This window comes from Phyllostomus discolor, chromosome 5 (genome assembly GCF_004126475.2).
Source record: "Phyllostomus discolor isolate MPI-MPIP mPhyDis1 chromosome 5, mPhyDis1.pri.v3, whole genome shotgun sequence".
Taxonomy (NCBI): domain Eukaryota; kingdom Metazoa; phylum Chordata; class Mammalia; order Chiroptera; family Phyllostomidae; genus Phyllostomus; species Phyllostomus discolor.
Genome location: NC_040907.2, coordinates 161,881,532 through 161,907,406, shown reverse-complemented (window position 1 = coordinate 161,907,406; position 25,875 = coordinate 161,881,532). Strand labels below are relative to the sequence as shown.

Genomic DNA, 25,875 nt, shown 5'->3' with positions numbered 1-25,875 from the left:
TGCACGTCACGCGAGCTAGCTTCCGGTGGAAAGTTTGTTGCGGCGAACCTCCCGGAAGTGGCTCTCACGGAGACTGCGCACCCAGCCCGCGCGGGGGAACTGCGGCTAGAGTGCTCGCTGAGAGGTAGACGAGTCGAGTCGCGTCCGCACCCAGCCTCTAGCAAACAGGATTTGCTTTCTGCTTGCTGTGAACTGAGGTACCCATAATGGACTTACCCGAAAAGGACAAAAGCTGTTCCGGGTGAGCCCAGGCCGCCCCGGAAATGCGATGGCCGAGGAGCGGGCACCAAGGACCAGACTGAGGTGGGAGTCAAGGCAGGGGACGTCACCACGGTTTTGGTGGTCTTCACTCCACCCGAGTGAGACCAGAATCTTCAGTACTCGGGGGCCAACCACGCTTACAAGGATGCCCCCCCCCCCCCCCCTGCTTAAGTGAGGATTTCTAAAAGCTCTGTCTCAGGACACGGGCGGGAAACAGGCACAGGGCAGCGGTATCTGTTGCGTGGAAGTTATTACCCTTGTGTCTCAGATCTTCTTTCCTTGACTCCCTGCAGTTCCATCATAAGTACCCGTCTACAAATCTTCCCTGTGCTCGCAGAAGGCACTTCCTCTTCTTTTTTTCTAAAATACTCTCATCCATGTTCTTTGTTCCTATATGCCTCCAGGCGCGATTTCACACACACCTCTGGCTCCCCTTTCCTTGCACCCTGTCTTTGCATTAACTCCCTTGCTTCTTTTCCTTTGGCCTTTCTTTTGGGGTTTGGGGGGCAACTGCAGGCAAATAATGTAGACCATGTCTGGCTCGTAGCTGACTTAATTCAAGACTCAGTACGCGGTAGTTTAGAAGTCCGTAAACAGAGTTGAACGACTTGGTTTAGCTGTTAGGTTTGACCTTAATCATGTAGCCTCTCCACACCAATTTCTATGAAGCTGGGTTAGATCAACTCTAAAGTGCTGTTTCCCAGCTCTAATATTCTTTGTTTCCTCAAACCATTGGCTAAACGTTGGACAGTCACAGCCCCCAGACTGTGGCATTACATGCCATTTAGACCTGAACCCTATTTTGAGTAAGATAAAAATAATGTGGGGTTTTTTTTTTGGCGTTTGACAAGTTATTCATCCCATGGTAGTGCACTTGTGAGATGCTTTTGTTTAAGTGGTTATTGGACTTTACTACGTAATAATTTTTTTTTTACTGATCTTCTTCATTTTGTTTTCTTTAGATTGAGTTTCGGACCAAGACACTGGATTCTCATAGCTCAGAGAGCTCTGAGTATGTAATGGTGAAAGTGGTATAGTCCGCATTAACATCGCACAGAAGACATGACAGCTCAGGAACGCACGTGGACTTGTAGCGCATGGAAATGTGTGCACAGAAAAAGGAAGTCTATAATTCTTTAAAGATAGGAAGACATTCTTCCTTACCAAAATGGGCTCATCTTGCTCAGTTATCAAGTTTGAAAACCTCCAAGAATTAAAGAGACTATGTCATTGGGGTCCCATTATAGCCCTTGGTGTTATAGCAATATGCTCTATGATGGCCATGATTGACTCTGTGTTGTGGTATTGGCCTTTACATACAACTGGAGGAAGCGTGAATTTCATCATGTTGATAAACTGGACTGTCATGATTCTTTATAATTACTTCAACGCTATGTTTGTTGGTCCTGGCTTTGTCCCCCTGGGATGGAAACCGGTAAGAAAAAGATTCCTTTAAAGAATGAATTCTTTTTTTTTTTTTTTTTTTTTTTGTCTTTGTTACACAAATCATTATTTATTTTTATTTATTTTTTTTATATATATATTTTATTGATTATGCTATTACAGTTGTCCCATTTCCCCCCTTCTCTCCCCTCCACCCTGTACCCCCCTCCCACCCACATTTCCCCCTTTAGTTCATGTCCATGTGTCATACTTATGAATTCTTTAGTTTCTACATTTCCCGTACTATTCTTGCCCTCCCCCTTTCTATTTTCAATGTACATTCTATGCTACTTATTCTCTATACCTTTTCCCCCTCTCTCCTCCTCCCACCCCCCTGCTGCTAACCCTCCATGTGCCCTCCATTTCTGTGGTTCTGTTCCTGTTCTAATTGTTTACTTAGTTGCTTTGGTTTTGCTTTAGGTGTGGTTGTTAATATTTGTGAGTTTGCTGTCCTTTTACTATACATGTCTTTTCTTTATCTTCTTTTCTTAGATAAGTCCCTTTAGCATTTCATAAAATAAGGGCTTGGTGATGATGAACTCTTTTAACTTGACCTTATCTGAGAAGCACTTTATCTGCCCTTCCATTCTAAATGAGAGCTTTGCTGGATAGAGCAATCTGGGATGTAGGTCCTTGTCTTTCATGACTTGGAATATTTCTTTCCAGCCCCTCCTTGCCTGTAAGGTCTCTTTGGAGAAATCAGCTGACAGTCTGATGGGAACTCCTTTGTAGGTGACTGTCCCCTTATCTCTTGCTGCTTCTAGGATTCTCTCCTTCGTTTTTACCTTGGCTAATGTAATTATGATGTGCCTTGGTGTGTTTCTTCTTGGGTCCAACTTCTTTGGGGCTCTCTGAGCTTCTTGGATTTCTTGGAAGACTGTTCCCTTTGCCAGATTGGGGAAGTTCTCCTTTATTATTTGTTCAAATATGTGCTCAATCTGTTGCTTTTCCCCTTCTGATTCTGGTACCCCTATAATTCGGATATTGGAACGTTTAAAGGTGTCTTGGATGCTCTTAATCTTTTCCTCAATTTTTTGAATTCTTATTTCATCATGCTTTCCTGCTTGGTTGATTCTATCTTCCTTCTGGTCCACTGTATTGTTTTGAGACTCATAATCCTTCCTTTCACTATTGGCTCTCCTCCGCGTGTCTTCCTGCATCTGTTTTATGGTAATCTGCATTCTTTCATCTAAATTTCGTCCAAAATCAACCAGTTCCGTGAGCTTTCTGATCACCAGTGTTTTGAACTGCGCATCTGATAGATTGGCTAATTCTTGGTCACTCAAAAGGATGAGTCCTGGGGGACTGATCTGCTCTGTTGAAAACATTTTTTTTTTTTCCCCGTCTCTCCTTTTTTTTTCCGGTCTGGTTGCTCTTGTTACGGTGGGGGGCGGAGCCTTAGGTGTTCACCGGGGCTGGGCGCCCCCGTCGCTAGATTATGACGTTATATGTGGGGGCGGGAGAAAACAATGGCGGTAGTTCCGTTCCCCTGGACTCAGACCCTTGTCTGGGCTTCCGGGCCGCGAGTTCTGCCCTGGTCCACAATCGCTGCCCCTCTGGGTCTGCCAGCTGCAGCTTGCGTACTCAGGGATCACCGCTGCCTTCTTGTGCGCCGGATGGCTTTTGCGCCGATTTCGCGCCAAACCTTCCCCCGACCTCCGCGCGCCGCCAACCCGAGCCAGCCCCGCGCCCGCCGGGCTGGTCTTCTCCTACCAGTCCGGATGAATACGTCTACTTCAACTTCTTGGCTGCCTGACTTCCATTCAGATAAATCCTCTGCCGGATCTGGGTGTTATTCTGATAGTAAATTATTGTTGTAAATTATTGGTTTTCTAATCTTGGTTGTAGGAGGAAGTACGGTGCGTCCACCTATTCCTCCATCTTGCCGGAAGTCCAGAATGAATTCTAATAATAATCTGATAATTTAGTTTTTGCTTTATCTTCACCAGTAATATCACACAGATTACTTTTTTGCCTTGCTACATACTAAGTGTATTGTAATCATTGACCATTTAAATCTCGGGTGGTTTATTTCATATCTCTTTAAGAATATTAATCTAGAGGAGGGAAGATGGCGGCTTTACTCTAGGCAGCGTTTTTCTCGGCTTCTGTGAAAAGGGGGGAAACTCGCGGATCGGTGGAGAAACAGAGCAAGTGGGCCAGGTTACCGAATCATTTTTGAAAGCAGGACATCAAATATTATTGCACTCGCCGGAAAACCAGACGGTAAGGAGATGGCTACATGGCTACAGGACAAAGGGGGCCCAGGGATCAGCGCGGGGTCTAGGGGTGTGCAGACCCCAGGCCCGCCCGGTGCTCCGGGTCCTGCCCCAGGACGCCCGGGAGAGGGAAGTCGCTGCTTCCTCCCCCGAATACGAGGGGTGAGCAACTCCAGGGGACAACGTGTTGCTAAAAGGAACAGATTGGCCAGTTGGACGGGGGAAAAAATCGCCCAGGGACTAAGATCGCCCGCCCAGAGACCTGGGAGGAGTGAGGGACTCTAGCCAACAAGACCAGGGGGAGCCTGAAAGGGCGCCTGCGCCCCTAGCCGGGTAGAAGTGCAGATCGGTGGAGGGTACAGGGCCCGGCCGCGCTCCGCTCGCGCCCCATAGGGAGACCTGATTCGCGCGCTGCGATCCCGGGAGGGACATGGCACTTGGTGCATTCCTACAGTGGTGGCTCAGAGATTTCCAGCCAGCCCAACTGGGGGAGCCGGGAAAGATGCCAACTCCTGGCCGGAGTGTGGTTTGGCGGGGAACAGAGCTGGAAACAGCTTGGCGAGTGCCATCAGGATGGCTGACTCTCTCGTGCTTTGATCCCGGAAGGGTCTTGGCGAGACGCTTAGGGCAATCCTAGACCCCAAATCTCAAAAGTTTGGGGGAGGGGCGCTCCCTTTTATGATCCCCAGGGAGGGCGCAGTGAATCCCAAAATGTCACGGGTGCCTTCTGAGAGCATAGAGCTGGAAACCTGCAGGACCCCGGAGTCCGGAAGAATGTGGGAGTGAGATCCAAAGAGCCAGTGTGTTCGGGAGCGCCCAGGCTACCTGAAACACCAGCTGAGGTCTGGCTAGGAGAGAGAGAAGCATTTCAATGGTCCCTCAGCCAGCTGAAGCCAGTAAGATCAGAAAAACTGGTCTGGCCAGTTAGAAACCAACAAGAGGTTTTTTTGTTTGTTTCTTTTGTGTGGTTTTTTGTTTTTTTGTTTGTTTTGTTTTTTCCCTTTTCTTTTTTTGGTTTTTTTTTGTTTGTTTCGTTTTTGTTTTTTGTTTTTTGTTTTTGTTTGGTTGTGGTTTTGTTTGGTTTCTCTGGCTGTTGTTGGTTAATTGATTTTATCTTGTGTTATATGTGACATTTTATATTTCAATTCTTATTATTTTTATCTCGCAATCCCTTATGTCTCTCTTCCATTCATCCTAATATTATTCTTTCCACTCCAAATTTATCTCTCCTGCACTACATCTTTTGCTTTTCTTTCCTTTTTTTTTTTATTCTTGCAAGTTACTGTAAATTTGTATTATCTTTTTCTCACTCTTCCGACATTTTCTATTTTAATAATATTTTGGTATTCTTTTTCTTTCTGTATAATTTTCTTTGCTTGGCTGGTTATACTGTCAGTTGATAGGTTCCCCCTGGTATCTCAGTCACAAGGTGTTGATAAGTTACGATCCTTCATCTGTGTTCCTTTAATATACCTCTCAAGGTTCTATACTCTTTATTCTTGTTATCTAGACTTCATCGATTCTGCCACAAGACTGTCACTTTACTATTACTACTAGTAAGACCTAGTCTATATAATTGTAATTGCTTCTCAATACCCCTACCTGATCTCAGCCCACTTTGCAATTTTCTGAACTATACTATTGTGGGGGTTGTCTCTATTCTTTTACTCACGACTCCTATATACTAATCTTTAGTCCAATCCTACCTTAGAATCTGACCTCCCACAGCCTCACAGCTTTCTAGATCCAACTAACAATCCTCTCGTCCCCAATAAGAGTCTTACCTTCTTTCCATCCTTTCTAAAACATGGATGGTGGGGTGGAGGATCACGGTTAACACTATAAGGAGCCAAAGGATAACCCATCTCTTCTCTACTGGCTGCTATAGTAAATATCATAGTATACTGTCTTGCTGTTTTAAACCATTTTGCCTTACTCCTCCAACTGATCACAAAAAAGAATAGGGGAAGCTGTGAGCACCAGGATACACGAAGGAGATTGCACCACTGAATCTCACAAATATTCTACCACAGAAGTTCACACCATAATTAAAGGGAATTAGAACAGAACAAATTAACAAACAAGAAGAAAAAAGAAGAAACCCACGAACAATGAGAAAACAAAGAAACAACCCCCAATTGAAGGGAAATGAGGAAGCCTCAGGAAAAATGCTAAATGAAATAGAGGCAACTCAACTATCAGATAGTGAGTTCAAAACAATGATTACCAGGAAGTTCAATGAACTCACAATGAGCTTTCAGAAATTAGAGGGAAACTACATCAATCTCACTGCAAACTATATAAACATGAAAAAGGAAATAGAAACTCTCAACAAAGGTCAAGAGGAAATGAAGAATACAATTTCTGAACTGAAGAACACAGTAGAAGGAATGAAAAGCAGGCTTGATGAAGCAGAAGATCAGATTAGCAAACTGGAGGACAAAGTAGAAAACAGCATCCAGAAAGAGCAAGAAAAGGAAAAGAGGCTCAGAAAGAATGAAGAGGGATTAAGAGAAATGCAAGACAATATGAAACGTAATAATATCCGTATAATAGGGATACCAGAAGGAGAAGAAGAAAAGCAAGGGATTGAAAACCTAGTTGAACAAGTAATGAAGGAGAACTTCCCTAATTTGATGAGAGAAAAAGTCAGACAAATCCAGGAAACACAGAGAGTCCCAATCAAGAGGAACCCAAAGAGAACCACCCCAAGGCACATCATAATTAAAATGACAAAATTTCAAGACAAAGAATCTTAAAGGCAGCAAGGGAGAAAAAGGAAGTAACATACAAGGGAGCCCCAATAAGGCTAACAGCTGACTTCTCAATGGAAACACTTCAAGCCAGAAGAGAATGGCAAGAAATACTCCAGGTAATGAGAACCAGAGGGCTGCAACCAAGGCTACTATATCCAGCAAGGCTCTCGATCAAGACAGAAGGCCAAATAAGAAGCTTCCCAGACAAAAGAAGTCTAAAAGAATACACCTCGACCAAACCAGCTCTGCAAGAGATTCTAAAAGGACTGTTTTAAGGAAGGGAGGGAAGGGAGAGAGAGAGAAACACACCTACATAAAAGACAATGAATAAGTACCTATCAATAATTACCTTAAATGTAAATGGATTAAATGCTCCAATCAAAAGACAGAATAGCTGAATGGATAAGAAAGTATGACCCACACATATGCTGCCTACAAGAGACCCACCTCAGGACAAAAGACCTACACAGACTGAAAGTGAAGAGCTGGAAACAAATTTTCCTAGCAAACAGACAGGAAAAAAAGCTGGGGTAGCAATACTCATATCAGACAAGATAGACTTGCAAAAAAGGACCATAAAGAGAGACCCAGAAGGTCATTTCATAATACTCAAGGGGAGAATCCACCAAGAAGACATAAATATTGTAAATATATATGCACCCAACATAGGAGCACCCAAATAGATAAAGAAAATATTAGAGAACTTCAAGAAAGATATTGACAGCAACACAATTATGATAGGGGATTTTAACACCCCACTGTCAAAAATGGACAGATCTTCCAAACATAGTATCAACAAAGATATTGTGGCATTGAACAATGCCCTAGATGAAATGGATTTAGCTGATATATATAGAGTCCTTCATCCCAAAGAAGCTAAATACACTTTCTTTTCAGATGCACATGGAACATTTTCAAAGATAGACCACATGATAGGACACAAAACAAGCCTCAACAAATTCAAGAAAATTGAAATCATACCAAGCGTTTTCTCCGACCACAAAGGACTGAAACTAGAAACCAACCCCAAGGGAAAAAAACCAAAACACTCAAAATCATGGAGACTGAATAGCATGCTATTAAACAATGAATGGGTCAAGAATGAAATTAGGGAAGAAATAAAAAAGTTTCTGGAAACAAACAAAAATGAACTCACAACAACCTAAAACTTATGGGACACAATGAAGGCAGTCCTGAGAAGGAAGTTCATAGCAATACAGGCCTACCTAGAAAAGATAGAAACATTTCAAACAAACAACCTAACCCTATGCTTACAAGAACTTGAGGAACAACAACAAAGACAGCCCAGAGCAAGTAGAAGGAAGGAAATAACCAAGATCAGAGCAGAATTAAATGACATAGAGACTAAAAGCACAATTCTAACAATCCAGGAGCTGGTTCTTCGAAAAGATAAACAAAATCAGCAAGCCTTTAAGCAGTCTCATCAAGAAAAAAAGAGAGAAGACCCAAATAAACACAATCAGAAATGAAAGAGGAGAGATTACAACTGATACCACAGAAATAAAAAGGATTGCAAGAAAATATGAAGAACTGTATGCCAAGAAATTTGAAAACCTAGGTGAAATGGAAAAATTTCTAGAAAAATATAGTCTTCCAAAACTCAATGAAGAAGAAGCAGAAAACCTGAACAGACCAATAACAGCAGATGAAATTGAAGCAGTAATCAAAAAACTCCCAATACACAAAAGCTCTGGACCAGATGGTTTCACAGGAGAATTCTACAAAGCATTTAAGGAAGAGCTAACCCCTATCCTTCACAGACTATTCTGAAAAATCCAAAATGATGGAAGACTCCCAAACTCTTTTTATGAAGCCAACATCATCCTAATCCCAAAACCAGATAGACACAACAAAGGAAACTTCAGGCCAATATTGCTGATGAACATAGACGCTAAACTCCTCAACAAAATATTGGCAAACCACATCCAACAGTACATTAAAAAGATCATGCACTATGACCAAGTGGGACTCATCCCAGGGATGCTAGGATTGTTCAATATTTGCAAATCAGTAAATTTAATAGATCACATAAACAAAAGCGAAGACAAAAACCACATGTTCATGTCAATAGATGCAGAAAAAGCATTTGATAAGGTACAGCACCCATTTATGATAAAAACACTCAGCAAAGTGGGATTAGAGGGAGCATTCCTGAACATAATAAAGGCCATATGTGAGAGACCTACAGCCAATATCATACTCAATGGGCAAAAACTGAAATAGTTTCCACTAAGATCAGGAACAAGACAAGGTTGTCCACTTTCACTACTTCTATTCAATATAGTATTGGAAGTTTTAGCCACAGTGATCAGACAAGAAAAGGAAATAAAAGGTATCTGAATCGGAAAGGAGGAAACAAAACTGTCATTGTTTGCAGATGACATAATAGTATACATAGAAAATCCTATAGACTCCACCAAAAAACTGCTCAACCTAATAAATGAATTTGACAAAACGGCGGGATACAAAGTCAATATCCAAATATCAAAGGCATTTTTGTACACCAACAATGAAACAGCAGAAGCAGAAAAAAATCCCATTCGATATAGCAGAAAGAAAAATAAAATACCCAGGAATAAACCTAACCAAGGGGGTAAAAGACCCGTATGCAGAAAACTACACAACACTGAAGAAAGAAATCAAGGAAGACACAAACAAATGGAAACATACACCCTGTTCCTGAATCAGAAGAATTAACATCATCAACATGTCCATACTACCCAAAGCAATTTACACATTTAATGCAATACCTATTAAAGTACCAATGGCATATTTCACAGACATACAACAAACACTTAAAAAACTTATATGGAACCATAAATGACCCCAGGTAGTTGCTGCAATTTTGAGAAAGAAGAGCAAAGGAGGAGGGATTACAATACCTGATACCAAACTCTATTACAAGGCCACTGTAATGAGAACAGCCTGGTACTGGCACACGGACCAGTGGAATGAAACAGAGCCCAGAAGTAAACCCAAGTTTCTATGATCAATTAATATTTGACAAAGGACGCAGCAACATATAATGGAGTAAAAACAGCCTCTTCAACAAATGGTGTTGGGAAGACTGGACAGTTACGTGTAAAAAAATGAAGCTCGAGCACCAACTTACACCATACACAAAAATAAATTCAAGGTGGATAACTGTGGCAGACTCTGGCCAGTGGAGTCGGCCTGTTGTGACTGAAAGAGAAAATAAATGCACAGGAGACAGCAATCCTGTGGAGAAAAAGGGGGTGGCATGGCTAGTCTCTCAAGGGGAGAGAGCCTATGAATGCCTCGGCCACTCCCTCCAGAGATGAGCGCCCCGACCCTTGCCTAGACGGGCTTTTATTGTTTTTCTCGGGTCTTACATCAGAGAAAGATTTGTTATCTATTACATAGAATATTGTTGTCAACATACTAGGTACAATCAAGGAAATGAAAAATAACATGCAGAAGGGAATGGTGGTGAGGTGATTAGCTCTATCCTTGGGAAAATTCACACAGGCTTTGGAAATTACCTTGAAGATAGACAGACAATACGCATTTGTTGTTTTAGACCAGGGTGATGGAGTTTTAGCAAGAGCAAGCCATAACAGTCAGTATGCATTTTCTAGGCCTGATTCCCATGGAAAAATTTGGTTTGAAGGTCTGGCTCCTGCCCACCACTTCACTTCTGTAGGTTTTCCATACAGAGCTGAGTCACATTTGCCAGACTAAACAAACCGGTCCCCTACAGATAAAAGATTTAAATATAAGCCATGACACCATTCAAGTCCTAGAGGCGAACATAGGCAGGAAAATCTCAGATATTCCATGTAGCACTATTTTCACTGATATGTCCCCTAGAGCAAGGGACATAAAGGAAAGAATAAACAAATGGGACCTCATCAAAATTAAAAGCTTCTGCATGACTAAAGAAAACAGTATTAAAATAAAAAGGGAACCAATGGTATGGGAAAACATATTTGCCAATGATACCTCAGACAAGGGTTTAATCTCCAAAATATACAAAGAACTTACATGACTCCACTCTAAGAAGACAAGCAACCCAATTAAAAAATGGGCAAAGGACTTCAACAGACACTTCTCCAAGGAGGACATACAGAGGCACATGAAAAGATGCTCAATACTGCTACCTATCAGAGAGATGCAAATTAAAACCACAATGAGATACCACTTTATACCAGTCAGAATGGCCATCATAAACAAAGCAACAAACAACAGTATTGGAGAAGTTGTAGAGAAGAGGGGACCCTAGTGCACTGTTGGTGGGATTACAGACTGGTACAACCACTATGGAAAACAGTGTGGAATTTTCTAAGAAAACTAAATATGGATCTGCCTTTTGACCCAGCAACTCCACTTCTAGGATTATATCCTAAGAACCCTGAAACACCAATCCAAAAGAACCTATGCACCCCAATGTTCATAGCAGCACAATTTACAATAGCCAAGTGTTGGAAACAACCTAGGTGCCCATCAGTAAATGAATGGATCAAAAAGCTAGGATACATTTACACAATGGAATTTTATGCCCAGAAAGAAAGGAGCTCGTACCCTTTGCGACAGCATGGATGGAACTGGAGAGCATTATGCTGAGCGAAATAAGCCAAGTGGTGAAAAGCAAATACCATATGATCTCACCTTTAACAGGAACCTAAACAACAAAACAAGCAAAATATAACCAAAGACACTGAAATAGAGAATAGGCTGACAGTGACCAGAGGGGAGAGGGAAGGGAATTTCAGGGGAGAATGGGAAGGGTTTACAGGAACAAGAATAAAGGACACATGGACAAAAATTAGCAGGTGTGAAAATGGGAGGGAGGTAGGGAGCATTGGGGGGATGGGCTGGAATGGGAATAAAAGACAGAAAACTGTACTTGAACAACAATTAAAATTTAAAAAAAATTTAAAAAAGAAATGCAAAATCTTGAGCTCCACTTCAGACCTACTGAGTCAGAATCTACATTTAATAAACCCCCCAGAATGATTCTTAGATTTTTTTTAGTATTGGAGAAGTACTAGTGTACTATTTGAAGTGAGTAAAGAAATGGGTAAGACCCAGTTCATATTATGAAAAACCTAGTAACTGAGGAGAGAAACAGAGGCACTTTTGCAGGTAACTATGGAGTAGAATGTGGTGAGTGCTGGTGAAGTTAGAAGGAACTGATCATTTGCAGCTAGGGACCTACGGGAGGAGTGGGAGTTTCCAAGGGAGATGGGAAGAGGCTTTTCAGGTTGAGAGAACGGTGGGAGTGTGGAGTGCACAGATTATATAGTGCAGATAAGGTGGAAACAAATGCAGATATGGAAGCCTCAAATAAATGAGAATTGGTTAGACTCTAGGGAGTTAGAGGTTTTCAGGCAGAGCTCTGACAGAATCAAAGTCATGCTATAGCAGTGTTATTAAGAGTATCCACCCTGATGTTTGAGTCCCTACTCTAAATACCAGCCAAGTTGTCAGCCAGCCTTTTTCTGAACTTCCACTCTACGAAGATTTTGGATAAGTAGAGCTAACTGTACTCAGTGACAATGGATTAGGATGGAGCATAGGGAAGAGAAATTAAGAATGATTTCTGGTAATTGGGAGAGTGCTGCTGTTACCACAGATTTTTTACTTAAAATTATTTTATCTCAGATGAAAGGACTGGAAGTGCAAGTTAAAATTCCATCCCTCCCCCATCTCCCATAAAAGAAAATTAAATCATAAAAAGCATTTATTCATCAGGTTTGTTATTACTTAGGATTGGTTATCTGATGTATTTTTTTGTTTGTATTTTGTGGCCAAGGAGAATTCTCAGGATTGCATGTACCTCCAGTATTGTCAAGTCTGCCAGGCATACAAGGCACCCCGGTCACATCACTGCCGAAAGTGTAACAGGTGCGTCTTTGCGATCCATTGGGGGCTGATCAACTTGATGAGTGGTCTTTTGTTCTTTCTGCCACAATGGTCCTACTTTTATAAAGTAGGTGGCTCCTTTGTAAAAAAAAATGTGGCCAGAATACTTGTGTCCATAATCTCCATTTTATTCTTAAAGTATCAATTCCGATAATAAACACATCTCTTTTGTTACATGTGAAAAGAATTTTTTAGAAAAATGCAGAATGACTTTGCTTCTTGCCCTGCCAACAGCATGGTAGAAGGTTGTGCCTTTAAGTTGTTTCCATGGGTCACGATTAGCGGTGCTGGTTGACTGTCATCTTGACGAGCTTTAGGGCCGTTCTGAGTCTGGTTACAGAGGAGAGCTGCTTTTTCCATTATGTAGTTCACTAACACAGTTACACTTTATTCTAATCTAATAAATGAAGCCAGGTACCTAGTATTGCGGTGTTTAGCATAAAAAAAAATAATGGGAAGAAAACTGACTCGCTGTAAAAAATGTGAAATCAGCTAGAACCTTTAGAAATGGACCGCTGTATCCACTGCTTAGCTCAGAGCTTCCACATCTAACAGATGAGGACAGGAAAGAAGGGAGTTGCAAGCGTCTTCAAGGTCCCATCAACTCCAGTGGAGATTTATAAGTGATTTTGTTGAGTCTCTATTGTTCTCCACTTCAGTCACTGCACTTCAGAGCCAGAGGAAAACCAGGAAGGAACCAGGCTCATTTCCTTATAATGAACCTCTCAGTGGGCCTCCTGACTTAAAAAAGACTCACAAGGGGTGGGCATCTTTTCCTCAGAAGCTGTTACAAAGCCCACCCTTTCTTGCCCTATTTAGAATTTACAAGATGTCACTGCTCAGAGTTGTTTAAAAACTCAAAAGATTTTTCTTTCTGTTCCATGTAATAAAATTCCTCTATGACTCATGAACATGCTGGATTCCTATTTGCTTGGTCTTCTGAAGACCAAAGTTATTTAAAGCAGACAGGATTTCCTGCCTCATGGCTTATGTAAACACTTCTCGCCAGGTGTGTGATGAAGATGGACCATCACTGTCCGTGGATCAACAACTGCTGCGGTTACCAAAACCACGCTTCGTTCACGCTGTTCCTGCTTCTGGCACCCTTGGGCTGCATCCATGCTGCCTTCATTTTTGTTATGACCATGTACACACAGCTTTATAACCGGGTAGGTGAAAATGTTATAAAACCATTCATGCCAGATTCAGTGGTAGTTAATCAGGATTATTTATGAAGTCCCTTTTGGAGAGATGCTTTCAGTGACTTTAAGTGGGGAAATAGAACTTTGCTTTACCTCTACATGGGTTTCTTTTTAAAAAGCATTAAAACTTATTTTTTTAAATGAAGAAAGATTATTTTGCTCCAGATACTCACCTTGCTAGCTTCAATTGAATTGATAATTATTTATTATTTTATTAATAATTAATAAATTGATAATTTATCAAATTTCAAACTTGGTAGCTATGGTAAGAATAATTAGAGGGGAAGAAAAGAAGAGCAACAAGAAACAGGCAACACGAGGACTTTCCTCTTCCATCCAGTTCAGGGCACAACTTGTACTTCTCTTCTTGATTTCTAATCCCAGTGCCCTGGAAGGTGGCTCCTGGAGCAGGCACGGTCCTAAAGCCCCCTGCGGCACATTGAGTCCTTACGGGCAGGTAGTCGTGAGGCAAGGTTCAGGGTGAACGAGGGGCACAGTCCCCGTAGGACTGTGGCACTCTGGAGAGCACATGCCCTTCAACTTACAGAGGACAGCCCATATTTGACCTCGGCCAGTTTTTTCAGGTTTGGGAATCCAGACCAGTGATGCTAGATCTTCCAGTTTTTTGATTTAAAAACCTGATTTTTTTTAAATGTGAAATCTCCTGAATTTTAAATGTTGGCACCTAACTCAATATTTTAAAATTTTGCAGGCCAGGCAATAAACACCTGCAGGCTACATTTGGCATGCCTTTTGCCAGTTTTTTGTTGTTGTTTTTTTTTCATATAAGGACTTAAAAAATATTTTTTATTGATTTGAGAGTGAGAGAAAGAGAGAAACATCACTTTGTTGTTCCACTTATGCATTCATTGGTTGCTTCTCATATGTGCCCTGACCGGGGATAGAACCTGCAACCTTGATATATCAGGGCGATGCTCTAACCAGCTGAGTTATCTGGCCAGGCTGTGTTTTGCCAGTTTTTAACCACTGGTTGTGGAACATAAGGGAAGAAACTGAGTCCTAGGCTGTATTTGTTGCTCTAGAAAATTACTGTAAATATAGAAAAGCATTGAGGTTTTAATTTGCATCTCTCTTATGGCTGGTGATGTTCAGCATCTTTTCATATGTCTATGGGCCCTCTGCATGTCCCCCTTGGAAAGGTGTTTATTCAGATCCTTTACCCATTTTTTAATTGGATTGCATTGTCTTCCTGGTGTTGAGTTGTGTGAGTTCTTTACATATTTTGGAGATCGTACCCTTGTCTGGTGTGTCATTGGCAAATATGTTCTCCCATACAGTTGGTTCCCTTTTCGTTTTGCTGATGGTCTCTTCAGCGTGCAGAAGCTTTACAGTGTGGTACCTGACCGTGGGAGCAGGGTGTTGGTGTGAGCGGAGGAGGGCAAAAGGGAAAAAGCTGGGACAACTGTAATAGGATAACAATAAAAAAAATGATTAGTTAAATAGAGAAGCAGGGAGGAGAGGGAGACACTTACAACTTAGTGTCTAAATTAGTTAACTTAGATTGATGTTAAAATTCATATCAATGTTTGTGGGGTATGCCTAATACCTTCTGAGGATTCACTAAACGTTAGCAATAACAAAAAAGTAACATTGGAGAATAAATAAGAATGCTGTAGTGCGTTATCAGCATGAGTGCAAACCACGGTGTTAATTAGAAACAGCTATGTTTGCTTTGGCCAGATTTTCTAGTTCCCGTGTGTTGATCTTTTCAGTCAGGTTGGTTTAATTGTCACAGTAGAGCCTAGCCTCTTAAGACAACCAAGTCTCTCAAGCGTGTGCTATTGCTTATAGCTTTCCTTTGGGTGGAACACGGTCAAGATTGATATGAGTGCAGCCCGGAGAGACCCTCCTCCAGTTATTCCGTTTGGATTAGCTGCGTTTGCTGCCACCTTGTTTGCCTTGGGATTAGCCTTAGGAACCACCATCGCCGTCGGGATGTTGTTTTTTATCCAGGTAAGTTCCCCAGTTCCTTCTAGCTAAAAGCTGTCAAGTTATGGGGGGTGGCTTGTAATGAGAAGTGGGTATTACTGTTTCTTCATTTAGGTAAGTAATGTAATCTTAGGTACTGGTCAGATAATTTTAGAGTGGCTTTGCCAGAATTTCTAGGTAACTGCTTGGATTTTCAAAAGGTTACCTTGGAGTTCTATAGCCCTTTATAGCTGAGAAAGCCCTTCTCACATTTAGAGCCTGCTGATCTTCACATCGGCCCCAAAAGAGGTTGAAGAGGAGTGTTATTTTCTCTTCTTTACAGATGAATAATTGAGTCACCGAAAGTTTTAAGTGACTTACCACCTAAGATGATTCACTCGTATATTCAGTAAACAGAATTACTGTTGTTATTTTATAATAGCATATATTTAATCAGTATCATAATACTATAGCCAACATTTATCAGACAGTTCTTATGTGCAAGACACTGTTTTAGGCACTTTACATATGTTAGCTCATTCTATCTCATTTATAACTGTATGATGTAGGTGTTATTTGGTGCCTACTCTGTGATGAATTACTCTGCTAATTTTGAGGCTTCAATAATGAAAATGAAGCAGGTTCTACCCCTAGGGACTCAGAATTAGTTGCCAGTTAACTAATCATGGTCGTGTGTCTGTCATAGGTTTTTGTACACAGTGCTATGAGGACACAGAGAAGGAAGATATGACCCAGATGGGGTTACAAAACAGTTTTTTTACTTACGTCTCTCATTTAATACATTTATTCATTAATTGAAGGCCCACCATGGGCCAGGTATTGCACACGGCCCTTGGAATAGGATGAGGACTCTGTCCAGGGTTGTTCTGACTATGCCACGCTGTCTCTGCGAAGACACAGCCCGACTTCAAGGAAGTGCAGACTTGCTGTAGAATTAGAAATGCTGGCTGGGCAGCCCTTATGCACTGCCCAGCCATCTTCAGCTCTTAGTTTAAGATAATCCGGTTATGCCCTGGCTCGTGTGGTTCAGCAGATTGAGCACCAGCCTGTGAACCCAAAGATCACTGGTTCAGTTCCCAGTCAGGGCACATGCCTGGGTTTCAGGCTGGGTCCCCAGCTGTGGCATGCAAGAGGCAACCAGTTGATGTATCTCTTGTACATTGATGTTTCTCTCCCTCTTTCTCCCTCCCTTCCCCCTCTCTAAAAGTAAATCAATAAAATCTTAAAAATGAAATAATCTGGCTTTGATTATACTTCATGCTTTCTACTAGCCTGGGATCAAATTCTTTGATTATTTTTTCCAATGCCTGTAATTATTAGATCATATTAGAAATAAACTAAAATTCTGTGGTGTAAAAACCTCCATAAATGGATTAGTTATATGTAGGAAATCAAATAGAATTTGGACTGAATATATTTCAGTTGTTAAGGCAAGCAAAATATCTAGGTTGACTGAAATGAGTCAGTTATTTGTAATAAATAGATTAATCATATATTTAAAGTTAATTAAAGTAGTGATGCGATTTTAATAGCAAAATACACTTACGTACTGATTGAATGGATTATATCAATGTTTTATTAATACTCTGAAAACCTCACTCAGAAGATGATCCTTAAAACATGAATTTTTATTACAGTAATAGATTTGGGTTTGCTTGTGGGTTTACGTGGTTATTTTATGCAGAGGTGCTGCACAGCACAGTGGTTACCAACAAGGACTCTAGAGTCGGATGCACCTCACACTGTGTCGCTCAAGCTGTATCGTCCTGGCAGCGCCATCTGTGGGGCGGAGCAATTAGCGCGCTCTCATGGGGTTAGTGCAAAGAGTAATCCTAAATGAACCAAAGTTCCATCAGAAAATTTCGTTGTCTGTTATTTAATTTTCAGATGAAAATAATTCTCAGAAACCAAACTTCTATTGAATCATGGATTGAAGAAAAGGTAAATTTAATACTTGTTTTCCTCAATATTCATAAAGGACTGGGTAACTCACAGACCAGATTAACTAATAAATGCCTGGAAGTGAAAGGTTGGCTACCAAATAGCTTCCTTAAGTCATTTGTATGCCACATAAAAGATAAAAATAGGAGACATTTTTATTTATCCCTGGCTTAATATTACACAGAATATTAAAAGGCTATCTACTTGAATGTTGAGATTTAATAAAAATAGTAATAATTGTTATTGGTTCGTGAAAGACATTCTCTGAAAAAGCTGTTTTTCCGGGGGTGGAGGGTTGCTTTGTTCTGAACTGAGAGTATGTCATGGTGAAGACTGTAATAGCCACTGATAGAGGCCAGTGTCGCTGTCCTGATTCCTGCTTAAGGTGCCAGCAACGTCACCCACCAGTGCAAATGACAACACAATGAAAACAGCACATAGCATCTTAGTGTTGTGACAAAAGTTGTTTGTCATTGTTGAACCCCAGGAAAGGTCTTGGAGGCCCAAAAGAGTGTGCAGAGCTTGCTTTGAGAACCATTGATGTACAGGTTTAATTATAAGATCCTTCACTTATACATAGTAAAACCTTTCACCTCTTCCCTTATCTGCTTCTTCAATGGCATTTCCCACCCCATCTCACTCTCTAAACCAGCTAATTCCAATGAGTAGCTCATTGTTGGTACATCTTCTGTTTCTTTCCACACGTGCCCTCTGGCTAGAACACTCCTCCCCCCCCACCCCCCCAGCTTCTTTGCCTGTATTCTTGTTCCTCAGGACTTACTTTAGGTTTCATTCCTTCCAAGGAACCGTCCTGGACTCTCCCTGAACAAGGTTAAGTACTTCTGTTGCTTTGCCCATCACACAGCTCCTATCACACACCTCTGTCACCTTTTAACAGAGGTGTGGCATAGACAGAGCCACCGCCCCCCCCAGAGTGCTTCACTTAGGCAGAGACCGTGCCCAGGTCGTTTCTGTAAGCTGCTCTCGTCCTTACCACTTTTTCTTTGCTAATAGCCTAAGTCTCTGTTCTCTGAGACTCATCCATTTTGAAGACTCTGAAGCTTTTACTCATAAATAGGGAAAAGAAATTACCCTTTTCTCTCTGGATGGGGATGTCTTTACACAATTCAGTAAATTCATGTATTTTACGGGTTGATAATTTTCTAGTTGAATTAACATCAGTATCAATTTTTAAGTAACTACAAGAAGCTTTTCCTTAAAATACTGTGCCTTGATAATAAAATATTTCAAAGTATCATTTATAGTTAGCATAATATTATTAACATTAGAGTAACAATTATTTTGCTGGTGACCAAGTCTCTTTGTAAAGTGCCATGCTAAGTCTAAGAATTATTTTAAAACTGGTTCTTTGTTGCTGAGTAAAATATTCAAATAAATGATTGTATTAAGTTTTAGAAAATTTATCAAAATTACCAGACACTAAAATTTATACAACAAATTTCCACTGCATTTGTTGACTTATTATAGGAATAAATAATGTATCTTAGCCCTGGCTGGTGTAGCTCAGCGGATTGAGCGCGGGCTGGGAACCAAAGTGTCCCAGGTTCGATTCCCAGCCAAGGTACATTTCTGGGTTGCAGGCCATAACCCCCAGCAACTGCACATTGATGTTTCTCTCTCTCTCTTCTCTCTTTCTCTCTCTCTCTCTCTCTCTCCCCCCCTTCCCTCCCTAAAAATAAATAAATAAAATCTTTAAAAAAAGATGTATCTTTATACCACTAGGTGTCAGTGAAACTTAAGATTCTAAGCCAGTATGTCCTTAAGTTAAAGCTAACAATTTAAATGCTTAGCATATAATTTATACAACTAGAATATTTATGTATATGCATAAAATGTACATACAAATGCAAATATAAGTAAGTATATATGCATGTGTAATGGTATAAAAAACAGGAGATCTGCACGTGGCCTGCTGGCTTAAAAAATAATAATTTTCATAAAATGATGACTCCCCCATTACACATTTCCTGGCCGTTCCCACAGCTGTCACTGCATTCTAGTGTCGCCCACAAAATCCTTCCTTGTGAATAAACCCTCGCTGCCTCTTGAATCTGTTTGTCAGCTTCTCTTCTTTACACCTGGATTCTTTTCTCTGCTGAACAACAGGAGCACTGAGAAATTTTTATATGTGGAATAAAGTTACTAACTGTTACAATCTGCATTTTTGAATGCTCATTCCCAAATAAGCCCTGTCACACGTTTTTTGTATGTTCTCGTGTGAGGCTGGTGTTGCATGTCAGGTTCTTCCAACGTTGTGAGGTTTTGTTTAGCTCTTCTGTGTACCCTGACATCACAACAGGAGGAAGCATTTTGGAGAATGGTACAAATTTGAGGAGTAAATGTTCTCGGTACTGTATCGCTACAAGCCATTTAAGGCACCTGCCATCTTACATCTTTGTTACCCACAGGCTAAAGATCGCATTCAATATTACCAACTAGATGAAGTCTTTGTTTTTCCTTATGACATGGGAAGTCGGTGGAAGAACTTTAAACAGGTGTTCACCTGGTCAGGGGTCCCGGAAGGAGACGGGCTGGAGTGGCCGACCAGAGAAGGCTGTCACCAGTACAGCTTAACAGTGAGTGTCTTCGTTCCCATCGCCTTTCCTCTGAGCCGCGCCTTCTTCCCCTTAGCTCTCCCTGAACTCAGATGATGCTTCATAGTCAAATCCTAAAAGCTTTTTTCAAAGTTACTAACCCAAGCACTGTTTGTATCATGTCTCTCCATTTATTTAAATCTCTCCTCAACTCTCCATACCTGTGTGATAAAGTCCTGATTCTTTAACTCAGTTTTATAAAATCTGGCCAAAAACTACCTTCCAGCTACTTCCAACCAGGAATCATCTTTTCCAATCAGCCGAGACTATGCAGTGAACAGCTTACACATTCCTGCCCCTGACTCCGCCCCCACTGTTTTTCCTGTCTCCTCTGATCTCTCTATTAGACTCTATGAAGACCAGTTCCAGTCCAGCCTCTTCCCTAGTCCAGCGTCTGCACTGTAGACCCCTCTGGATCTGGCACTTCATCATGTAACCCTGTGTGCTAGCACATGAGGTCTCATATTTTCATTTAATTCTCGTACCCTATATCTTTAACTTTACTTGACAAGATTCTAGGACCGAGACTATATATTTTATTTCCCAAAATCCATCTATGAATAAGTAGAGAAAAGTGAGTCACAGTGATGACTTTCAGCTGAGACTCTTTGTTGATGAGTTTTGCTTGCTTCCTCCCATGTCTGTAACGAGCCCATGAACTCTGTGCCGTCTTCACTGTAGGTCCGGCCCGGAAGCTCCAGGAGGGCGGAGAGCCACGGGGAGCGCTCTCTCAGTACACGCAAAGGAGGAGATTAGCCAGGGAACACTGAGAAGAGAGCCCTACTTCAGCCCCTGTTCTTAGTCATAGGGCCTTCTTTTCAGGCTAAAAAGGAAAAAAAAAAAAAAACATGTAGCCTTTACATTGTCAGCAGTTTGAAACCCTGGACAATTGGGAGTTGGTGGTGCATGTCACTCTGATATAAACATTGAGCTAAGAGACTTCTTTTTTATCTTCCAGATAGAACAGCTGAAACAAAAAGCAGATAAAAGAGTGAGAAGTGTAAGTAATTCTTTAAGCAATGGTACTATTTTTTTTTCTTTTGTCAGGCTCTACAATTCTAAATAGTTTTTAAAATTGCCTTTGGGTAGAAGCCAACAGTTGGCTTTTATTAAACAATATTCCAGAAAACATTTATTGGCATCGAATGCAACTCACTTTTGTTTTCATTTAAGTAGTTTGGACTGCAGGGTTGGAGGGAATTTAGTCAATGTATATTGCCAACAGAAAAACAATTTTACTCTGTATATCTTGTTAGCATGAAGCCTGTCTTTATAATTGTACTGTACAATCTGATGGCCACTAGCCACATGTGGCTATTAAATTAATTAAAATGAAGTAAAAAATTCAGTTCGTTGGTTTCACTAGCCACATTAGCAGTGCTCAGTAGCCACGTGTGGTGAGGGCCTGCCACGCTGGACACTGCAAATAGAGAACATCGCCGTTGTTTTGGAAAGTTCTGTTGGACAGCGCTGCTCTGGAATTTACTTCTTAGCTCTGTGCTTGTGATGAAGGGTAAGAAGAGCGTCGAGAACTAGAAACATCAGTTGCCTCCTATAAGGGAATTGCTTAGCTAGCAAACTGGGAGGGAAAGACTTGGCACCTGCTATTTTGGGTCTGCCTTTAACAATTAATATTCAAACTTAGCCTTGGCTGGTGTGGCTCAGTGCATTGAGCGCCAGCCTCTGCACTGAAAGGCCATCGGTTCGATTCCCAGTCAGGGCTCATGTCTGGGCTGCAGGCCAGGTTCACAGTTGGGGCCATGTGAGAGGCAACTGAGTGTTTCTCTCACACATTGATGTTTCTCTCCCTCTCTTTCTCCCTCCCTTCCCCCTCTCTAAAAAATAGATAAAATATTTTTAAAAAGAATTCAAACATAAATGCAGGTAATGGAGAAATGTTAAATTGTTCTTTTTTTCTTTTCAGAAAATTCATATGTTTATTAACTTAATAAGTGTATAATAAAAATCTGCTTCACAAGAGAGATCACCTTAATTTTATTACACTTAATTAGGATTGCTAAATATAATAATATATACTGTTCCAACAACCAACAATTAGGAAAAACTGTTTCTGAATGTTTGGTCCATTACTTGCTAATCTGCAAAGTTCAGTAATATGACCTCCTGCCATAGTAAATTGAGGTTTCTTTTTTGTTTAATTGTTGTTCCAGTAGTTTTCTGCCCTTTGTTCCCACCCAGCCCACCCCGTAAGTTGCTCTTCTGATTGCCGATGACAGGTGCGGTATAAAGTGGTAGAAGATTACAGCGGTGCCTGCTGTCCTCTGAATAAAGGGCTCAGAACCTTCTGCACGAGCCCCTGCACTGAAGAGCCTCGAGTGCGGCTGCGCAGAGGGGAGTTCGTTCTGGCCACCAGAGGGCTGCGGTGAGTGGCAGTGAGTGCTGGCTTTCTCCCTCGGTGACAAAGTCGGCACCTGGCCTAACAGAAATAATTGTACTCTTTTATGTATTTCAGGTACTGGTTGTATGGAGACAAAATTCTTGACGATTCCTTTACAGAAGGTATGAAAAATGGAAGGGGGTGTTTAACGGGTAAGACACTGACAGTAATTCCCAACCTTTCAAGAATAACTTTGGTAAACAGTCTCATATCACACACATTAGGGGAGCCAAAGAGAGGAGCACATCATTAAGCAACTAAAAGAAGCTCCTTGTATAGTTCTCCATAGCATTGTATCTGTCAGGTCTCTAATGATGGCAGACCCTGGAGCTCATGCCTAGCTATGTGCCAGGCGCTCGTACCAGTATTTCCCACGTTGCACTGAAGTCCCCATCAGCCCCCTGCAGTAGGTATCAGTATTGGCGTTCACGTCTTACTGGGGAGGGGACTGAAGCAGAGGCCCAGCCTCTTTCCCAAGGCGGCACTAAGAACAGGTAGGGCCAGGACCCGCCCCCCCGCCCCCCCCCCCCCCCCCCCCCCAGCAGTCTGGCCGCGGCACCTGTGCGCTCAACCCCTGCGCCACGTGCTCCCCTTGAGTGCACCTTCCTGCTAAGTTACCATAACAACTAACAGGTTATCTTCCATTGTTTTGGGCGGGGGCTGTTAATAGGCTTTATTTTTTATAGCAGTTTTAGGTTCGCAGCCAAATTGAGTGGAAAATACAGAGAATCCCCATGTAGCTCAGCTCCCCCTGCCCCCACATACATAGCCTTTCTCCCCACATCCTGCACCAGAGCGGCGTATTTGTTAACATCAACGAATCCACATGCACACACTAGAGTTGTTCCTTTTTCAAGTGAAGACTAATCTAGGATGCTTGCTTAGAAACACTCAGTTGATCATAAATTAACCCCAAATGATGCTTAGGCAGCCTTGCTAAAGGTTGTTTGTTACCTGTTAGAAAAAGTGTGTAAAGGAAGCTCACAAAGGCTACAGGTAGACTGTTCCCTGGAGTGGATGGGGTGTGGCGGTAGGGGAAAAACACCCTCACGATCACACACGGGTAAGCGAACACCCGTTCTGAGAGGCTCCCTTCGGCTCCACTTCGGGCTGTTCTAAACCACATTAGCCCCTTTTCCACATAATGGAATTGGGGAAATACCTATTTTCTAGATTGTTAGTAGTTAAAAACCTTATTCCCCCCCCCCCAAACTGTGCTTATAAAAGGTGGTAAAGAGCGGGGGGGAAGTCAGTCTGACTAAAATAGGAAGAACAGGACTTACGGGTGTATCTGACGGTTTCTCATCAGTCTCATCTCCTCCCGCAGGTGTATCAAGGATGAGAGGCTGGTTCCCGAGAAACTGCGTGGAGAAGTGTCCCTGCGATGCCGAGACAGAGCAAGCCCCAGAGGGCGAGAAGAAAAATAGATAGCCGCTCCCAAAACACAGTTCTCCTTTCAGTCCGCTCCGTTACTTGAAAATTGTACACATCACTAAAGAATTATGCAATGAGGCCACTCTGGTTAAGGTGTTCTTTTCCTCAAAGGTGCCCTAGTGCCATGATCTAAGTATTTTTATGACCATTTGGAATGGAGAAGCCATTCTGCATATGCCTTTGAATCTCTGCCCCCCCTCACCGCCTCCCTCTCCCCGCGAAGGGAGAGACACTTCACCCGAGTAAGTCGGCTGCGTTCGCTGTAGGACTTTTTACGCGCTGCCCCTATGGGCCTCACCTGCAGGCGTAGACCCCTCCTCCAGGAGCATCTGCATGTGATGCTTCTGTCCACTTCCCCCGTCGGTAGATGTTTCGTATGTAATCTAGATACTGTAGCACCTAATTTGTCAGATTCAATATGAGATCAGATTTTGTTACCTGTCTTTTAATAATGCTGATTTTGTCAAATCAAAGACCAATGGATGTTCTCTATAAATCATAGTTTTTACTTAAAGCATCTTTTTTTTCCTTTTTTTTTTCTGACTGCAAACATTTGTCTTAGTTCCTTAGGGGAAAACCTGCTCTACTGTCCTGTCAAAAATTGACATCTTTGATCCTGAGTCTTACGACGTACGTATTGACCTCCACAAATAAACCCCATTCGCGGCATATGGAAGTCACAGCGTTCTAGGAGACTTTGGACCTGCTGGTCTTGAACTGCTTATGTGCACTTGACTTTACCAAAACCTGAAGCGTATGCAAGTGGTAGGATCTAGCTGGTGGACTTGTATGCTTAAAGTCAGGCATGTCTAAACACGGGAGTAGAGTGACAGAAGTCACCTATTTCCATATTCTTTCCAAGGCGGGGAACGTGGGCTCTGCTGGCCAGGCTTGTGACAGGTAACTTTAAGGGAAGGGCGTTTGGGCATTCATCAGGTAATGAAACAACTCCGCCCCATTCCAGGGAGGGCTGGGCAGGTAGACAAGTAGAATACATGTCAAATGGAGTCACGTACGTGAAGGTGGCAGGGGGGATGGTCTGATGGAGGTGACATTTGAAACATGAGAGGACAGGTCATATGCCTCCGGGAATTTCTGCATTTTAGGCAGGGACAACAAGAACCACGGGCCAGAACATGCCTGGCGTGTCCGAGCAACAGGGAGGCAGCCAGTGCGGGTCAGCTGGAACAAGTGGGGGGTGGTCAAGGAGATAGTAGGTGTGTGAGACCATGGAGAGGCCTGTTCATTAATTCCTGCCTTCCCTTTTGTTTCAGCGGCTGAAGAATACACATTTCAAATGTTCTGGGCTGAGAGTCTAGAAAGACCATCCAGGAACATTCTCCTTAACTCCTGGTTAGAGGCCAGAACAGAACACTGCTCAAGGTTACTTAGGGTGCGACAAAGACAGTAAAGGAGCAAAACATAAATCGGGCTCGACTGGAGTTCAGGCTCGGCTGTAACTTGCTTCGTTGCTCACGGTTGTGGGATAAGAAGGCCCGGACGTCTCAACATATCAGTAGTAGGTCCCTGCAGTAGTTTTCAAACTTGGTTGCATCCTGCAATCACCTAGGGACCTTTAAAAAATCCCCCTGTTGAGGCCGTACCCCACACCATTTCCATCAAAATCCGGGGTAAAACCCAGGTGTTTGTATCTTTTTAACCTCGCAGGTAATTCTAGCGTGCAACCAAGTTCGAGAGCCGCTGGCCAACATGATCGTTAAGTGGTCCTTGTCCAAGGCTGACTCTCGT

At 42.1% G+C, this 25,875-nt stretch overlaps 1 protein-coding gene across 2 annotated transcripts; it reads left to right on the top strand.

Annotated features, from left to right (window-relative positions):
* Positions 1–23: 23 nt before the first annotated feature.
* Positions 24–24,352, top strand: ZDHHC6 (zinc finger DHHC-type palmitoyltransferase 6). 2 transcript variants are annotated; one of them, XM_028512048.2, is made up of 11 exons: positions 24–303; positions 1,224–1,696; positions 12,477–12,568; positions 13,596–13,755; positions 15,601–15,762; positions 17,626–17,679; positions 20,109–20,276; positions 21,253–21,294; positions 22,532–22,677; positions 22,768–22,814; positions 24,020–24,350. In XM_028512048.2, the coding sequence occupies exons 2-11, from the start codon at positions 1,430–1,432 to the stop codon at positions 24,121–24,123; spliced, it is 1,242 nt and encodes a 413-aa protein (XP_028367849.1). In that variant the 5' UTR covers positions 24–303; positions 1,224–1,429; the 3' UTR covers positions 24,124–24,350. The 2 variants fall into 2 exon arrangements, with proteins under 2 accessions (XP_028367849.1, XP_035883186.1); XM_036027293.1 differs by having other exon boundaries at positions 33–359; positions 24,020–24,352.
* Positions 24,353–25,875: the final 1,523 nt, after the last annotated feature.

Coding starts and splice junctions, on each gene's coding strand:
- ZDHHC6 (XM_036027293.1), top strand. CDS start 1,430: ATGGGCTCATCTTGCTCAGTTATCAAGTTTGAAAACCTCCAAGAATTA. Junction 13,756..15,600: donor ACACACAGCTTTATAACCGG/GTAGGTGAAAAT, acceptor TATTGCTTATAG/CTTTCCTTTGGGTGGAACAC. Junction 17,680..20,108: donor AATCATGGATTGAAGAAAAG/GTAAATTTAATA, acceptor TGTTACCCACAG/GCTAAAGATCGCATTCAATA.